This window comes from Labrus bergylta, chromosome 3 (assembly GCF_963930695.1).
Source record: "Labrus bergylta chromosome 3, fLabBer1.1, whole genome shotgun sequence".
Taxonomy (NCBI): domain Eukaryota; kingdom Metazoa; phylum Chordata; class Actinopteri; order Labriformes; family Labridae; genus Labrus; species Labrus bergylta.
In genome coordinates, this window is record NC_089197.1 from 21,630,286 (window position 1) to 21,647,609 (window position 17,324).

At 37.1% G+C, this 17,324-nt stretch overlaps 2 protein-coding genes across 3 annotated transcripts; one reads left to right on the plus strand and one right to left on the minus strand.

The window, feature by feature from the left end:
• The first annotated feature begins 1,809 nt into the window (after positions 1-1,809).
• Positions 1,810-5,526, plus strand: zgc:162592 (uncharacterized protein LOC561993 homolog). Of its 2 annotated transcripts, XM_029275401.2 has the most exons (3): positions 1,810-1,937; positions 2,020-2,772; positions 4,082-5,526. In XM_029275401.2, the coding sequence occupies exons 2-3, from the start codon at positions 2,094-2,096 to the stop codon at positions 4,375-4,377; spliced, it is 975 nt and encodes a 324-aa protein (XP_029131234.1). In that variant the 5' UTR covers positions 1,810-1,937; positions 2,020-2,093; the 3' UTR covers positions 4,378-5,526. The 2 variants fall into 2 exon arrangements, with proteins under 2 accessions (XP_029131234.1, XP_020481603.1); XM_020625947.3 differs by having other exon boundaries at positions 1,810-2,772.
• A 2,994-nt stretch (positions 5,527-8,520) lies between these two features.
• On the minus strand, positions 8,521-13,331 carry cyb5b (cytochrome b5 type B). The gene is made up of 5 exons (XM_020660986.3): positions 12,880-13,331; positions 11,591-11,719; positions 10,779-10,805; positions 10,639-10,670; positions 8,521-9,957 (listed from the first exon to the last, which is right to left on the minus strand). Exons 1-5 carry the CDS (start codon positions 13,078-13,080, stop codon positions 9,864-9,866), a joined length of 483 nt encoding a protein of 160 aa, XP_020516642.1. The 5' UTR covers positions 13,081-13,331; the 3' UTR covers positions 8,521-9,863.
• Positions 13,332-17,324: the final 3,993 nt, after the last annotated feature.

A 17,324-nucleotide genomic window follows, 5' to 3' on the forward strand; every position in this document is an offset into this window, starting at 1 on the left:
AGGTTGTATTTCATGTTTGGAATATTACAAGACAAATATTACAAATGTCTTTTATCTAAATGTTTCTGCATGATGTAAAACCTATTTTTTTCCCATTCTGATGACGGACATTTCAAGTGAAGTCCAAATCATGTCCACAAAGGCTATTTTTCAAGGTCATGGGAGGAATTCACAGTAACATTAAGAGATAACATCCTCCTTTTCTTGATGAAAATGGATGAGATTAAAAGATGTGTAACAGTGTTTGATTGTCTGCTAAGGATATAATAAATCAAAGGTGGTATTAGCCTCCCTGGGGTGGGTGCCTGTGCATGGGAAGCGTGTGTGGTATATGCTCTGTGTAATGGACTGACTGTCAAACAGGAGAATAACCCTGAAACATATAGTTGCCTGAGTGAAAAAGGTCAGTGACAATCTTCCCCACCCTTTTCTTTGCCCTTGTGTCACACAGGTATTCTTTAAGAAAAGAAGTTGGCAGCTACCACTCAGCAGTGCAGACAAAAACACTTAAGCATGTCACTGGAACAGGAGGTGGAGGAAAGGCTGACAGTGATGGTGTGTGATCAAGGAAATTGGACCGTGATTGGTTGTGAGCTATCAGGCGTCTGAGGCGAGGACAGAGTGTACATGTCTTCTATGGGACCCTAAAAGTGATGAATTGTTGACTGACTCATTGTTGTTGTTGATGAAACCTGCCAAGGCAAACTATCCTAAGACTTTGAGGCGTTTGTGTATCCTTCAAACTACTTACAAGAACTTTGAAGAATAGTTGTAGCTAAAGCAAAACAAGCGCCAATTCTTTTTTTCATGCCATACTTTTTCTCTTATACATTTATAATTTATAGAAACATTTCATTCTTAATAGTGTGAACTGTAGATGCAAAACTTTGCACTCAAACCTTCTTGCAACTTAATTAATTCCAATTAGAGAGATAACCTTGTTATGCTGAAACTGTCTTGCTAATTGTAATTAATAAAGTCACAGAGACATCACACAGGTCGGCTTCTACAAACTATTACTTAAGGGTGGTTAACCCAGCACCCTAAAAAACGTGCTAATAGATAAAACCTCACTGAATAGAACTGATTCCTGTTGCTGTCAGACATCTGACTCAGTAGTCTATATTGTTGTTGACATAGCTAGAAACATCTGGTTTCTCAATTGTAAAAATGTGGTTCTGTTTTGTGTTAATGGATCTACAAGTGGCAGCAGCCAATCAAATACACTGCTACTGATATGTCAAGTGTGCATGTATGTCAAGTGAAGTGTGTCAATAAAGTTTCTCTCCCTCCTGGAAGAGAGTGGGAATTAGTGGGAATACTAATTTACAGAATAATCTTCAGATATTTTTAGTCTAACTTTTACTCATATTACTCATATGGCATAACACAAGTAATAAGTTGCTTGTTTGGCTCACTTTGACTGAAGAAATGCATGCTTTGTATTAAACTGTGTGCTGTGCTGTAAAATATATATCTGAAGCACTGTTGTATCTTTTATCAGTTGCGGATCAAACTCAAAAATGTGCAAATCCAACTTTACATTCACATAGTCTAATGAAAATGTAACCGCCTGGATTTGCAAGTCATTCATTTAGAAACATAATGCCACTAAATTATCAGTACCTATTTATAAAAAAAATATATACATTTAGATATATTTTAAGAAGTGTAATGCAAATGTGCCATACAATATAAGACGTGTACAATTTACAAAATAATAAACTGACCCACTTTATTTTGACATCACTGAAGGAACTGCCTATAGGAAGTAGGCTGTCAGCAGCACCCAACACTAATTGCGTCAGGTGTGCTGCTTATTGTTTGGCTAACCGGCTGCACGCGCTGCTGTTCTGCTGTCTAATGTAGCCGAGTCCCAACATCTCTGCCTCATGGGCCACTTTTTGCTCACTTAAGATGTCTTCCAACCTAGTGCTGTGAGTTTTTGTTTTCACCCATGGTTCTGTGAAGGAACAATGTATTCGAACTACTCAACTCCTCTCGACTCCAATCTTTCAGGTGTTGATCCCCAGAGGCTGCACGAGCTCACTCACCGGAATGTCAAAGTAAGCATTATCATCGTTCTGGGCGTGATGATCACTGTGGGAAACATTGCAGTCCTTTTGGTTATCACTTCCTCCGTGGCTGGTTGGTCAAGAAACTCTCGGTACTTTCTGCTCTCTCTCACTGCTGCAGACTCTGCATTTGGACTGCTGGTCATGCCGTTGAATCTGTGGGTTAGTCTGCTGAAGGACTACACTGAGGGCCCGGATGCTCTTTGTCACGTCGTGGCCTTTTGCAATGCCACCGTGTACTCCACCTGCATGTACACACTGGCCACGATAAGCCTGGAGAGGTACATAGCAGTGTTTTACCCGCTGCAGTACTCCTCTCTGATGACCAGAAAAAGGGCACTGCTCCTGATTGCCTTCGCCTGGTGCTTCCCTCCATTTTTACTGTCGCCAGTTTCAATCCCAGGTGGCATTATCCAGGTTCATTTTTCTACTGCTTCACTGGTTTGCAATCCGTCCTACTCCACAAACGCTGGATACTCCCTAAGCCTGTTGTGTTTAATATTTTTCCCCTGCTCCATCATCATGACATACGCCAACCTGAGAGTGTGGTGTGCAGCCAAGAGGCAGAGACTAAAACTGCGCAAATATGACAGTGCGCGTCGCAGCAGGCACAATGTGGCATCCAGGGTACTCGTGCCTGTTATGGCAGCCTACTACACCTGTTGGACACCCTGCATGGCAGCTATGATCTACAATGGTAAGCATGAGTGGGAATGCACATTTAAACAGGCTGCTGTCCGGTTAAGATAAAAAAGAAGAGCCTACCATAAATGAATCCTATATTTGATTCTGTTATTTTACAATTAGCGTATTTTCTAATATAATAACTATTATTGTTTGATTATTCTTTACTTATTGTCTTCACAACTTTGTCAAATCTACAATACATCTACACATTGTTACATGTAATTAAAGTGCAATCAATACAATGTATAGACTTCTAGCCAGGGCTTATTTGCAGTCCTTGTCCCTGGTTAGGCTTTTAGGAAATAACACACACACATGATACAACAACACTGTAAAACAGACATAAAGACTGCAACAACAGAAAAAAAAAAGACATGAGATTAGCAGCAACATAGATGCATAAAAAAAAACCAGTAAAGCACACAGACGCATAAGAACAATACCTGAAATAACAACAATTGATGGATGACTTGAGCTTTCCCACAAAATATGGCATCCCCATTGAAAGCAACCTAACATTTACATGCATTGTGCATACCCAGAACACCTTGTTTGGTTGTATAGTTATCATTCTACAAATTTAGCATATTCTGGCTCCTCTGAACAAAAGTAGGTGCTTAAATACCATAGATTAATTAATGTGGTTTAACAAATCTACCCTTTAATTGCTTTTCCTTTTATACAAACGTCTCCTTGAGTTGCTGAGAGAAAAAGCTGCCACAGTTATTTATGTGCTTCTTGGCATGAATATACAGATTCAAGGCCAGTTTTATGACTCAAACATTTTTTGACTTTGTCTCTTTTCCCCCCTAAGCGTGTGCTGTCTTGGAGGAATCAAGAATGAAAATGGTGTCACAGCTGATTATTTTTAGAAGTGAAGACCTTATTCTCTAAGGCTGTAATTCATCTGATATGGCTGAAAATCCTGACAAAATGAAGCTGCCAGTCTTAACTGAGCTTCAAAGTGAGCTGCGGTCCAAACGCTAGTGAGCCTCACTGTAAAGTGGTTTCTGCCACTCCACCAAATCTATCAGTTAATTTCCGGCTTTTATATCCAGACTATAAATGTTAAGCCCATGGCTTTATATCGTTGACCTCTTGGCAGCGCTTCTATCCCAGGGGTGACTTTTCATGTTTTAGTATCCATGCATCCATTAAGGTATTATATGCTTATCTATGGTTAAAATAATGTATGAATCAATTTATAGGGTATACATGATATAAAAGCTAGACCTTTTTTCAGAAAAGTCACCATAAGGTCAACCATTTTCTCTATTCAGAAACTGCTGTTAACTGTTGTAATGTTTTGTGCCCTGCAGCAGTATCAGGAAGCAGCGTACCAGAGTGGATTGAATTTGTGGTGGTCTGGCTGCCAACATCCAATGGTTTCCTCAACTGCATCTTCTACTTCTGGATAAACCGAAGCTTCCGTAGGAAATTCAGGCTTGTCGTCCAACAGCTGACTCTGTCCATTTGCCCCACACTGGCCAACTCCTTTGGGTGCTGCAGCTCTTCAAACGCACAGTTTGTGTCAGGAATACACGACAATAACAACAGTGTTCATGAGCGATGCTCTAGTGTATCATCCACCTGCACATTGTTGAGTTTAGCTTAGGAGAAAGACCACCTTCAGGCAGGGTAAGGGACGAGGTCAGTGACCTCTCTGGGGTCTTTTATTGTCCCCCAGGCTGTCAGCTAAAGCCAGATATCAGCATGTCCCTCTACAAGGTACCAAGGGTAAGAAATTAAGGAATGGGTTGATGCATAGTGAGGTTATGATGGCAAGATTTGAAACAACCACTGTACAGTCTTTATCATTATAATTTAAGTTATATTGATTATTGTACATTTCTCCTTTTATTTTATTTTATCCATTTTCATACTGATCAGTTTTCAGTTGACTGCAACACGGGCTCAATTTATAACTTATTCTATTTTTGTTTCGTTTTACGTTAGCACACAACTTTGCCAGGACTTGATTTACTTCACAGACGGCTTCTTAAACCACTGTTTTAGTTGTTTTATAGTCAGCCATCAACCTTGTCTGTGCCCCAGAAATGTTTGCCTTTATTCTGCAGACATTCATAAAATCAGTGTTTTAATAGTTTAAACTTGGTGCGTTTAGATGTGTTGCCTTAGTCAACATATTTCACCCTAAATGTCTCAGGTTAGTCAACTGGTTCATAACAAGAAACTGATATTTTTACTTCTGTTCATACGAGACATTTGTGAGCTTACTATCTGATTACAAGCACTTCGAAGGATTGAGGACATCAGCCTCGCCTTCAATCTGTTCTCTGCGTCAAAGACCTTGGCATATAACAGCTGGGAGAAGTTAACCTTTAAGTCACGGCATTTCAGAGTATGCAAGGAGGAAAGTAATTAAACAGCTACAGTGGAGAAAGGTCATCACATTTATCCTGGCAAGAGATGACTTGGCTAACTTCTGTGGCTGTGGTTGTTTATTTTGAGATAATAAGTTGATCTAACTGATATGATGCAGAATCAAACATTTTATGCAACTTATTTTAGAGTTGGAGTTGCTCCTTTGTGACACTACGGCAAATGCCGGCCCGCCAAAAAAATAAGTCAAATGTCTTTTATGTGTTGGGCATCACAAGAGCTGTCATGGCTTTATGTGAAAAACTGTCCCAACTTAATTATGTAAATGTTTTGTTATGTTTCTAAATGCCAAATTTTTAAAAAAGATGAAAAAGTGTTCAATGGTTTATGGATATCTATGAAATAAAGTATCATGTTGAAACATGTGTCATTAGTATATATATCACACTATTGCATTGCAAAAACATTTACCAATTAGTCATTATGTTCTGTATTCATCCAAGGTTATGAAGATCAAAACAGACATGTAGAAACACTGGAGGGCAGCAACATTTCCTCATTTCATATTGATCAGAGTTATAAACAGGTTAGTAATGACCATATTTAATATTAAATCTCAGGTTATAGTATTCATGCAGCTTTATCGTAAGCTACTGGATGTGTATGTTCATGGGAAGGATTTAAATTGAGTTAATTGCTGAAAAAAACTACAGTAAGGTAAGTGGACTTGAGTGTGTGCTCTTCTAGTTATCTGGTTGCTCAAAGTGCTTTTACACTGCATGTCACACCTACCCATTCACACACGGATGGCAGAGGTAGCTATGTGAAGTGACCATCAGAAGTAACTAACCTCATTCATACACACTTACGCCACCGAAGAAGCAGCGGGAGCAGTCCCCCAGGGATGAGGTACGAAATGACCGAAGAGTCCCAGGTTTTGTAGGGTTGTATGTCTTCAAAGTTGCATGTGTTGTCAAACCAGTTAATTATCAGTGCAGGTGCTAAAAAGGCTACAAGCAGTTGTGTGATCAAGCAAATAAACCTCAGGGTTAGGCATCACAGTAAATCATTCTTGGCACAAATATTCAACCTGTAAATGGATCTTGGTAATGTTTTCTAATTGTTTATTTTAATCATCTGATAGTGTGGTTTGGTGAATCATTTGAATTGGATTATATTGAATATTCTGTATCAGTCAGTTTAGATAAATTGAGTTAGAGGTTACGTTAAAAAATAAAATAAAATAAGATGAAAACATGATGCTTTGGCCTCTAGATAGTGGATGAGTTCATATTCATGATCATGTTTCTGCTGAGGAAATATAAACAGTTCAGCTATTCATTTCAGCATGTGAGGAAAACAAATGGCCTTGAGGCCATATAGTTTCACAAAACAAGATGAGAAAAGATTGAGGTTTGAAATAATAAAAGACAATTAGATGTGATTTGATGTGCATATGGATTGCAATTTAGTTGACTCGGCTCACAAACATGACTTAGCTGGAATTGGGGGGGAATTTACTTTATTTCTTGCATGACAATTCCTTTCATGAGCTCAAGTCCTTCAGGATGAATGAAGAGTTTGAAATGTTTTTAACTGTTGGAGGTGAGTGTTTTTAGTGAACCTTTTAGGCAGTTGTCGAAGCTGCAAAAGTCTTTTGGGATTCCCTCTGCAAACAGAAACGGAGTCTGGTTCTCTGAATGCAGGTGAATCTCTGTCTGCACTCAGAACCTGTGTGCTAAATAAAACCCAGAACCCTTTTAAATATTTGTTTACATTGTCCCAAGTAATACAAATTGTACATATATTCTTTTCCACGTAGAGGAGACCCTTTCGACTAAATAAAACCACTTTGCAGAGATCATGTGGATTTCCTGTCCATAAGTGTTTTTCCAACAGTCTGAGATTTCTGCCTCATAGGTCTCCCAGGACACTTGAGAGATGTGCATTAGCAGCCTCAGCTCTCCTTGAGGATCACTGCTGGTGGAAATGACAGGCAATGCAGTCATGGGGAAGAATGTCTATGTGAGGGCTTCATGAACTCCCACATTCATTCAGAAACACTAAAAGAAGTCTGCTGATACAAGTACACGGTAAAATAACCATTGCATACAAAGCTTTTTGGCGCAAGTGAAAAACTATCTACAACTGAGCTCCAACAAACAACTAAAACAGTTATAATTTTTACAGAAAACAACATGCATGAAATCAAAGGCTTTTAAATTAGTAGTCTATCTGTGGTGTACATTTCAGAGAAAGGCAGGGCTGCGAAAACAGTCCAGATATGGTTTTTTTCCACCTTAGCCTCAAATGTTTCCAGTTGAAGCCAAATTAAGTGACATTAAGAAATCTTTATGTTGTAGTGCCCACCTGTGTTCAAAGTAAGCATTGCATGGCAAACATTGAAGAACATAGGAATGAATGTTAGATTGTAGTGGTGTTTGATAAAATAGATTGCTGGTTTTTTAACTTTTTTGTGTTACTCAATATTTCTTGGTTGTATTTTGTCGTCTTAGTAATGTGAGATTGTTAATGAAATTATCGACATTTTAAGTAGCATTAGTCTTTTTCAGTGAACTCAAATGTTTTGTTATTTAATAGATCATTCATATATTTACGTTACAGGAGGTCACCCATCTCTTGATATGTTCCTTCTGATTAACAAGGAAGAAACGATGCATGTTGATTTTTGATTTGTGTGCCGTGCTGCTCATGGACACTCTTGTGAAGCTTGCAGATGGAAAGGCTTTAATTTCAATCACTGCTTACTGCTCCTCTGCACAGGTGAAGTATCTGAGTGAAGCAGGCGTATGCCAGGCTCGAGTGTTATTCACTTTGTGCTGCTATCACTCGGAACAGTTACCTAAGAAAAACAAATAGCTTATAAGTACAAGAGATACAAAATGTAAGTGCATTACCTCTTTGTAGACCTTTAAAGCATACGATAAATCATCATAGCACATTCTTTTTTTATGTATGAGTACAAGAGTATGAGAATACAATCTGTTTGCCCGGTGTAAATGCTTACAAATGGACTGACATGTTTCCTGTAACAATGTGTGTGTCAGGGGGATCACAAATGGGGGCCAATACCTGAGTGTTCCAGACTTCATCCTACTTCCTTTTTAAGTGTAGCGTAACTGAAATCAAGCACCCTGTCTGCTACAAGGTGTTGAATAAAAGGTATTGGCTGGGTTTGCTGAACAACCAATCTTCATGTTTTGGACCTTGTTCCCAACATAACCCTCATTTTTGTTGAAGCAAGTAAACTTCCTGAAACTGTGATAATTTCCAAATGTACAGCATGATGCAACATATTAGAAATGATCATCTTCACACATCAACAAATAGATGAATCGCAATAATATTTATCATAGTTTTTTTTTTTAACACAATAAACCGAATATTGTCAATGTGTTTTTTTAAAGATACATTTTATTTAGACTTTTAATGACAGGAAAAAGCAGTTAAAAATGCAAACAGTAAACCAATCCAATGATGAAACCGGCAAGAAATATTGTAGTCTTGTGTAAAAATAGCAGCAAGTTATACTGAGAAAACTTTAAACCTACAGGTGGTAAACAGACTTCAAATTGTATGTCTTTGTAGTTGTACAATGATTTTTGAATAATATGAAGCACAATGCTTCATCTTGCAGGATGAATGGTTTTACAAGGTTGTTAAATACGTTTAGTGACCAACTATGGCTCTGATAACAAAAGACGGACCTCATTCAATATTCAAACCCTCAAGAGACAGTGGCCAGTACCATTCACCCAAAACATTAAGATGCATTATAATGAATCAAAGTTGTCAAAAAGAATCACTTAAATAACAATTGGCATAGTGAAGAACAAATAAATTTTACAATAGAACAATGACATAACATATTAGACTTCTTAATGGTATTCACTCAGTCATTCAGTTTCTTGTTAGATCAGGATTAAGAAATATTTTATGGTTACATAGTACATCAATTCATGTTCTACTGATCCGTTTTTGAGAATTTTAACTACTTTGATGACTTAACTGTAGAAAATGGAAATAGTCTACCTTAAATAATTACTCGTACAATATAATTCACCACTATTTTCAGAAAGGACTACACAGACATGACACAGCAATTGCATCATTAGAAGAATTATGCATTCACAACAAATAGATCAATGTAATCAAGCATTGTTTAACACAGGAAGTGTGTGAGGAGTGCAAAGAATAATGTATTGAGAATGAGGCAGTAGTAACTGTTCGCGCTTTATAAAAAGTAGCTGTAATGTAATTCTGCATAAAAAATACATGGTAATGTATACTATTACCTTGATTTTATGACCAATTTGCATTCTGAAATCCCCTTGGGTATGTCCATTGTGTCTCTCTTTGTATCTGTATAATAATTATATATGCATACCAGGATATAAAACCTAATTGTCTCTAAGGAGGCAAACGAGTTATGAATGCACAAAAACCGAACTGGGTCAAATGCATATAAAGGTTTAAGTAAAAGAACATTGACATGACAACACGAATAGAAACTGAAGGCAGACAATTTAATAAAGTCTTTGTCTGACTGTCTATTTGGTGCACTTATGTAGACGGACAAGAACAAAAGTACTCTATCAAACTGCTCCCCTCCGTTTCTCATTGCAGAAGATGCACTCCCTCCTAACTCTGTGCCTTCAGTGTCGGGAGATTTTGGTCACACATTTCAAGGCCTCCAGATGAAAAAAAAAAAAAAAAATGAAAACACGATGTCAGCACTCAGGAGGATTTGTGTTCCAAAATGTAGTAGCGATACACGATTCCAACAACGGTTGCAACGACAGCTGGTATCAACCATGTGGTCCAGGAAGTGCTGAGGAAATGAATTATAAGACATAAAGGTTTGGTGCCACAGCAGTCAAACAGACAATAAACAGTGAGATAATGAGAAAAAGATAATAACTCATGTGGCTCACTCAAGAATAATAACACTGATAAATAAAAAGATAATACGATATATACATCTTTTTTTTTTTTAATTACATTTTTATATTTGCATGGGCAAAATTAGTAATTAGACGATTCAAATATCTATTTGTTCCCCTAGGGTTGATCCTTGTGACTTCATATCTGTTTTAAACTTTAAAACAACAGAAGCTAAGAGCTTCCAAAAGTGTAAAGGAGCACTCAATGCACACATTGGCTGAATCTGGATTTCCTCCCTAAACTCTGAGCCCTTCTGGACTAAACTGGCATCACCTAAGTGAAGGCTGTGGGGGCTCAAAATGGTTTAACAAGAATGGGACAGTATTTCTAATTCCGATCTGATCTGGTGATCGTTGATCAAAGTTAGCCCTGCTAGCCGCTAGCATTTAGCCCCAATTGAATCAAATCACCATACTTGTCGTCCTGCAATACTTTAGACTCGCAATATAAATCGAATCGGCAACCAAGAATCGTGATCAAAGCCACAAAGGCATATGGTCCCAGCTCTGTTATCAACCAGAAGTTAAAGCTGTAAACAGTAAGACTGGCACACAGTTTATGCACTTACCTGGACTCTCCTGAATTTGTGTCACATGCCTCCTTTAAAATAAAAAAGGACAAATTATTAAAAAGAGATATTTTGCAATTTAGCAACAAAAAAAGGAAATTGTCTTTTTCCCCCCCTTTCAATTATGTTATTTTTTTTACCTTCTCCTTCTCCTTCTGTCTGTCATCCTACAAAGAAAATAAACAAATTGGTATTACGATTGACACAAATGATTACAGCCAGGTGAAAAATTCAGTCAAGAGGAAGCAGATTGCCTACAAATGCTCAGTTCAAGAGGAGCAGGCACACACCAATCATCTTGTTGACAGACACATTTAAATAACTGTAACAACATGATCACTTATACAAGTTTGATTTTACAATTGAAGTTTAAGAAAACAATGACTTGATAAGCAATTCAAAGCAATTCAAAGCAGCTATCAAGTCAAACCAAACTAAATCAAAAAACATGTGAAGGCTGGTTCTGAACAAATCTAGAGAATTATATTTCCCCCAATATGTCCCTACTATGCTATTCCTTTAAAAACTATTGATTCACAATTAACACTGTTTAATCTTTCTTTGAATTAGCATCTCTCGTTCATCTTATCTCACACTCTGTTATTGTCTTCTGTTTGCTGAAGGAGGCAAACTCTGTGTGTTTACTCCCAACCAAATTACATGTGCCTATATGTAGATAACAACAGGTTATCTCGCTGTGGTCAACTGTATGATTTAAACTATTCAGGAAGAGGAGATTCCTTTCAAATGGCTTTTTGTATTTTTTTGTTTCCACATGAAGTGTTTACTTGCTAAGAAGGAATGGAAGTAGTGTAACACAACCTGCATGTGTGCAGCAAACATTTGGCTCAGTTTAATGGATTGAACTTGATTGCTTTGGTTTAAGTTTAAATCATGATTTGTCTAAAGTTTAAAATCAGGTCTTTAAAAGCTAATGGAGGCTGTATCTTACCATGTGAAGCTCCCCAATGTAGTACTGCTCAAGCATCTCCCTGGCATCTGTGGAGTGACCCACATCCTCAAAGCTCTCAGTGGCGTCTGCACCCGCCTGCTCCAACAAAACCTCCTCCCCTCCAGGATGCTGAAATCATAGATTGGGTTAAAACATTTTGAACAACATATGTTACTTAGTTGCACAACACATTGAAAATTACACAACTAATTTCTATACTTGAATAAGCCCAGCCATACAAACGGCGCTACACTGGAGAGCACAGACTTACTTTGGAATTACACCAAATGGACCTTTAGATGTGGAAAGTACATCAACTTAAGTATTGTATTTATGGAATTTAGAGTTTGTTTACTGTAGCAAATTTCCATCTAAGGCTAATTTATATATAAACACCAAAGTTTTAAGATCAAAATATTTTACTTTTTAAACACTGCAAATGTCCATTAAGTTACAAGTTAATTTGCAAATGGTGACTTTTTTTAAGCCAAATAAAAACCGATAATAATCTTCCTTATCTTTGTCCGATTTAACTAGGTTTTCTTTTACTGTTGATGTTGTCCTTGAGTTTATTGTCTTTGTGTGTGCTCCTGCAGCAAAACAAATTTCCCCTTGTTGGACAATAAAAGTTATGCAATGCTTAATCGCAATGCACTCATACAGTACGTAGTACAGCACAATGTTTTTTAAGTAAATCAAAGTAAATAAAGTCGTCCACAAAACGTAGCTTCAGCAACACATTTCTGATACCAGATTAGAATTTTTACAATTTCTTAATATAATGAATATAGTTAATATAGAGAACTTAATTTACATGTATGTGGCTTGAGTACCCCATTAGCTCTAGCTACGTAGTATTTCTCTCGACCACGTCATTCACTTACACTGCTGCTTATCCTTATCTCACAGCTGTATTAGGTAGGTGAAGTGTCAAAAAACTCCAGTGAGATAAGACTCCTGGAAAACATTTCTTCACATTAACAATTTGTTGCTGCAGTTATATCAGCTACCGTGGATCGACGATTATGTTGCTATTATGGATATTAAGCAAAAGACACATTATGAAAACGGTGGACCACAACTTAACTAAGCAGCATATTAATGTCGGTAGGAGTTGAAGTTGCCTCGTTTAACGCAGCTTCATAACAAGCCATTTAAATGGTGCATTAATTAATCTATTTTCTGCAGACATAACACGTCAACATTAACATTTTTTCAATTCCAGGAAGTAGCGACATTACGTAGCCACAGATTAACACAAAGTAGTTTCTGTAGTAGACATTTCTTACCTCTTCAATGAAACTTGTGACGTCATAGACTTTACCGTGGATTATGAGCCATGTGTCACTGCTAATATTATGTACTCTTATATCTTCTAATGTGTAATATTTGACGCCACCTTCTACAGTGTCGGGTATTTCTTCAACACCAGTAGTATTAGCAGTTTCGCTGCCTGTATTTATAAGGTTATCGTTGATTTCCTCGCCCATCTTAACACTAATGTGAATAACGTAATGACGTTAGCTCCAGTTAGCCAGGTAAGGCAAATGTAACGCCTGTAGCTTCGTGGATGTGCGTTTACCACCGGTTAAATTTAAGTTAGCTGGCCTGAATAGCACCGTGTGTCCCGGTAGAGTCGCTCTGGATTTACATACACAACTACGTTACCCTACAGATGCAAAACAATGTTAGTTACGAAATCAAAAAACACCCCAAACCGGCACATCAGCAGACATGTGAAGTTGACCAATGACAGGCAGGATACTTTACCGACCAATGAAACGGCGACTTTCATAGTGGGGACCAATCCGACTCGACCACTTGATGATCACGAGACAAAGGAAACGTGTAAAGGTTGTTAAGTGTGCGCTGTGAATGCGCATATGATTTTTTTTTTTTTTAACTTCTTCTGAGGCAAGTTGTCCGATGTATGCGGGTCTAATCCACACATTGTATCAGGAATTTATTCACTTCCCAAATGCAGAATAGTAATATTGATCCTATTAAATAAATAAAGCGCTTGCTTTCTTTAAAATTGATCCAATAAAAACATTTGCCCCAAGCACATAAGTGTTTTTGTATTTTAACTGAACTAATACATACAATTTCAATTAATTTAAGGCAAAATTATCAATTTACATATTAATGTGTGTATAATAATAACCAAATACTGATGTGGCTCTGTCGCTGATAGGGGTCTTTATGTAGCCTATTCACACAATGCACAATGAATAGCAATGGCATCATTTTAGCAATATAGGATAGGATAGTACTTTATTGATCCCCAGAGGGGAAATTCGGGCGTTGCAGCGGCACAGACAAGTAAGCTCAAAATGCAAAATACACATTAAGCAGAATAGATTAGATAAGATAAATAAAAAATAGGGGGTATATACAATTACAAAATGAATGATGAAGTTAAATATGACGTTTGCAATAAACACAATGCAAAAGTCTAAATGTATCGCAATAAACACTGTTAGTTTTTAGCTAGATAGATAAAGTCATTATTCCCATTGTTTAAAGAACACAACGAAACTTTGTTGGCAGCAATCATGTAGCCTACAAAATCTTTCACATGTAAACATATATTTGCAGTTATACAAAATTGTTTGTGCAGGATTGAGAGTGGGGAATTGAACAGTGAAAAAGAAGCTATGGTACAGGAAAAATAGTTGTTCAGTAAATTAATAAATAAATAACAGCTGTGGTGACTGATAGAATATATACAGTTATAATGTACAGTTGTTATTATGCAGTGACTGAGTAAATCACAGTTTTAGTGCAGTGAATGACTGAATGAATAAACAGAGCCGTTTTAATGATCCGTTGCCATATGTCAATATGCTCTCGATTGTGCAGCAGTTAAAGTTCTTCGACAGATCATGAGGAAGTCTGTTGCCCCTCAGGGTCCTCAGCAAATAGAGGCGTTGGCTTATGTGTAAAGTGTTCAGGCTCCAGCTCAGGTCATCTGAGGTGCACTCACAGGAATTTAAAGCTGGCAACACATTCCACCTCTTCTTTAATGACAGAAATAAAAATTAATTAATTAATTCAAATAGACCAGATAGACTACAGTTACACAAATAACATGTGGTTCTATATATAACCTTTTAGGTTGTATAAAGAATTGTAGAATTGATTACTGTAATGCTCTTCTTTCTGGTCTTCCGAAAAAGGATATTTCACAGTTACAGCTTCTCCAAAATTCAGCTGCAAGACTGCTGACGAAGACCAGAAAGAGAGCACACATTACACCGATTTTAAAGTGTCTGCACTGGCTACCCATTTGTTTTAGAATTGATTTTAAGATGATCTTATTGGTTTTTAAAGCTCTTAATGGCCTTGCAACCCCTATTTATCCGATTTGCTTTTAACTCTCAGCCCTCAGGTCTTCTGGTAGTGGTCTTTTAATTGTTCCAAGTGTCCAAACTAAAACCTACAGTGAGGCATCTTTTTATTACAATGGCCCTCGTCTGTGGAACAATTTATCAGGAGACCTGAGGGCAGAACACAATGTAAACATTTTTAAAAGCAAACACAAGACCTACCTTTTAAGTTGAGCTTTTAACTGAATCTCATTTCATCTAGCTTTATTACATTTTTAACCTCCTGTGTTTTCTCAGTACCTGTTCTTATCTAGTTATTTTACCTTAGTTTTTGAATTGTGGGATAGGGGTGGGGGAGGGAGTCATGTTGTTGCTGTTTGATTTATGTTGATGTAAAGCATTTTGGGATACATTTGTTGTATGAAAAGTGCTATACAATTAAAGTTTGATTGACTGATTGATTGATTGATTGATAAAGGACTATAACAAGGCAGAACCACTGTCATTAACTTAAAGTCATATTTCTTCATGGCAACAATCTCCAACAAAGATTGACATTTTTAATTCCACAGATAATGTTTTTTTTATTTAATCATTGTCCTTGCACACAGTCATTCAAATATAATAGCACCACATGTGAAATAAAAATACAATTCCTCCTTCAGTTTAAATAGATTAGATAGATAGATTTACAAATCACTGGGCAATCCTCAACATTTGGAATTACCAATACATTTTACTGAATAAGTGACAGATTAAATTCAAGCAGCAAAAACCAAAGAACAATCGTCATAAGATTTTTCATCCTTGCAAACAATTTCTTGAAAATAGCTATTTAAATCACTGTCAATATTCACTGAGAAAGCTGATTGTACATTTTGAGAGCGGGTATAGACACTCTTTTCTTACCCTTTCCTAGTTTGAACAAATAATGTTCTATATATGAGAGTGTGTGAGAGTATCTGTTTGGGGTACTCCTCGAAACAGGAAATACACCTCGAGCAGACACATTTCTCCACTTGTGATAGTGACTCCATCCAACTTTATTGAAGCTTTCTCAGCAAGGAGGAGGGATTCCCTGCATCATGGAAGATGGTGGTTGGGAATGAGCTTGCTGGTTCCTGTGGAAAAGGAACATAATGTAAGGAATCTCCTGATAGAAATTAAGCTATGGGTTTTTGATACGAAAAAATGTCAATGACAATGTCAGCATTCAACACATACGTCATCTACACAGTAAAGGAACTTGGAGCTCTCCTTGAATAGGGCAGGCAGAACCAGTATTGCTATATCAGAAGAAATAAATAATCTCTGCATAAAATAATGTAGTTTTATTAATACAATTGTGTGTGTGAGAGTGCAAGTGTGGCTGTAACATATCATCTTTGTTAGTCTCAGTTCCCAGCAGGCTTGACAGAAGGCCCCTCTGACTCCCACTACAAGCCACCCTTATAATGTTGGGTGTCATCATATTGACGGCATCTTGAATATTTATCTCCAATTCCTGGTCAAAATGCAACCTCATTTCATGATTCATCTGCAACAAACATAAACAATAAGTAATTACAAAATGATGGTGACCAAGGGTATTTTAAGTCAACTAAAGTTAGACTAAAACTAAGCATGATAATACATATAGTTAAACTTTGATAAAACAAAAGGTATAGGCCTACTTATAAATATGTCAAATTAAAGTGTACCTGTAAAATAAACTAAATTAAATTGAAATGATAATGTCTGAACCCAAACGTAACTAACAAGATTTTCAATAATTGTTTCCAACTTTCTCTTGTAGATATAAGATGAAAAGTGCCACATGCTTCTGTAGCCCTGACGACAGGGTATTTAAGTCAGGCAAACCATTTTCATTGACTGAATGTGAGTCCGCCGAGTCTTCTCCATCGCCCACCTCGTCCTCTTCATTTTTTTCCTGAGAGAGTTATGTAGATAGTTTTTTACACTTCAGCATTGGCTTCCTATTTTTCTGCTTGTTCAGAAAAAGTTGCTCATTGAGGGTTGCTGGTTCAGAGTTTAACCCACAGGTCTTAAAACATGAGTTTACCAGAATGCTGTGCAGGTTGGTGGTGTTGATCACGTCACAGACAGTCTTGATGCGTTCTATAAGTTTCCCAAAGTAGGCCACCATGTCCTCCCTCTTAATGATCTTTGCATAGCGGGGAAAGGTAGGTGGCAGCAGTCTCTGATTTACGAGGGGATCTAAGAAAGAAGAAGAAAGAAGAAAAATATTATTAAATTAATAGTGTGATTAAACAGTAATATTTAAAAGGAAACTGTGTCAAATGAATGTAGCATGATGAAAACAGACTTTTAATCATACGAGATGTAGTTCTCTGTTCATGCTTGGGTTGTCACGTTTCCACAATATAATATATTTAGATAAATAG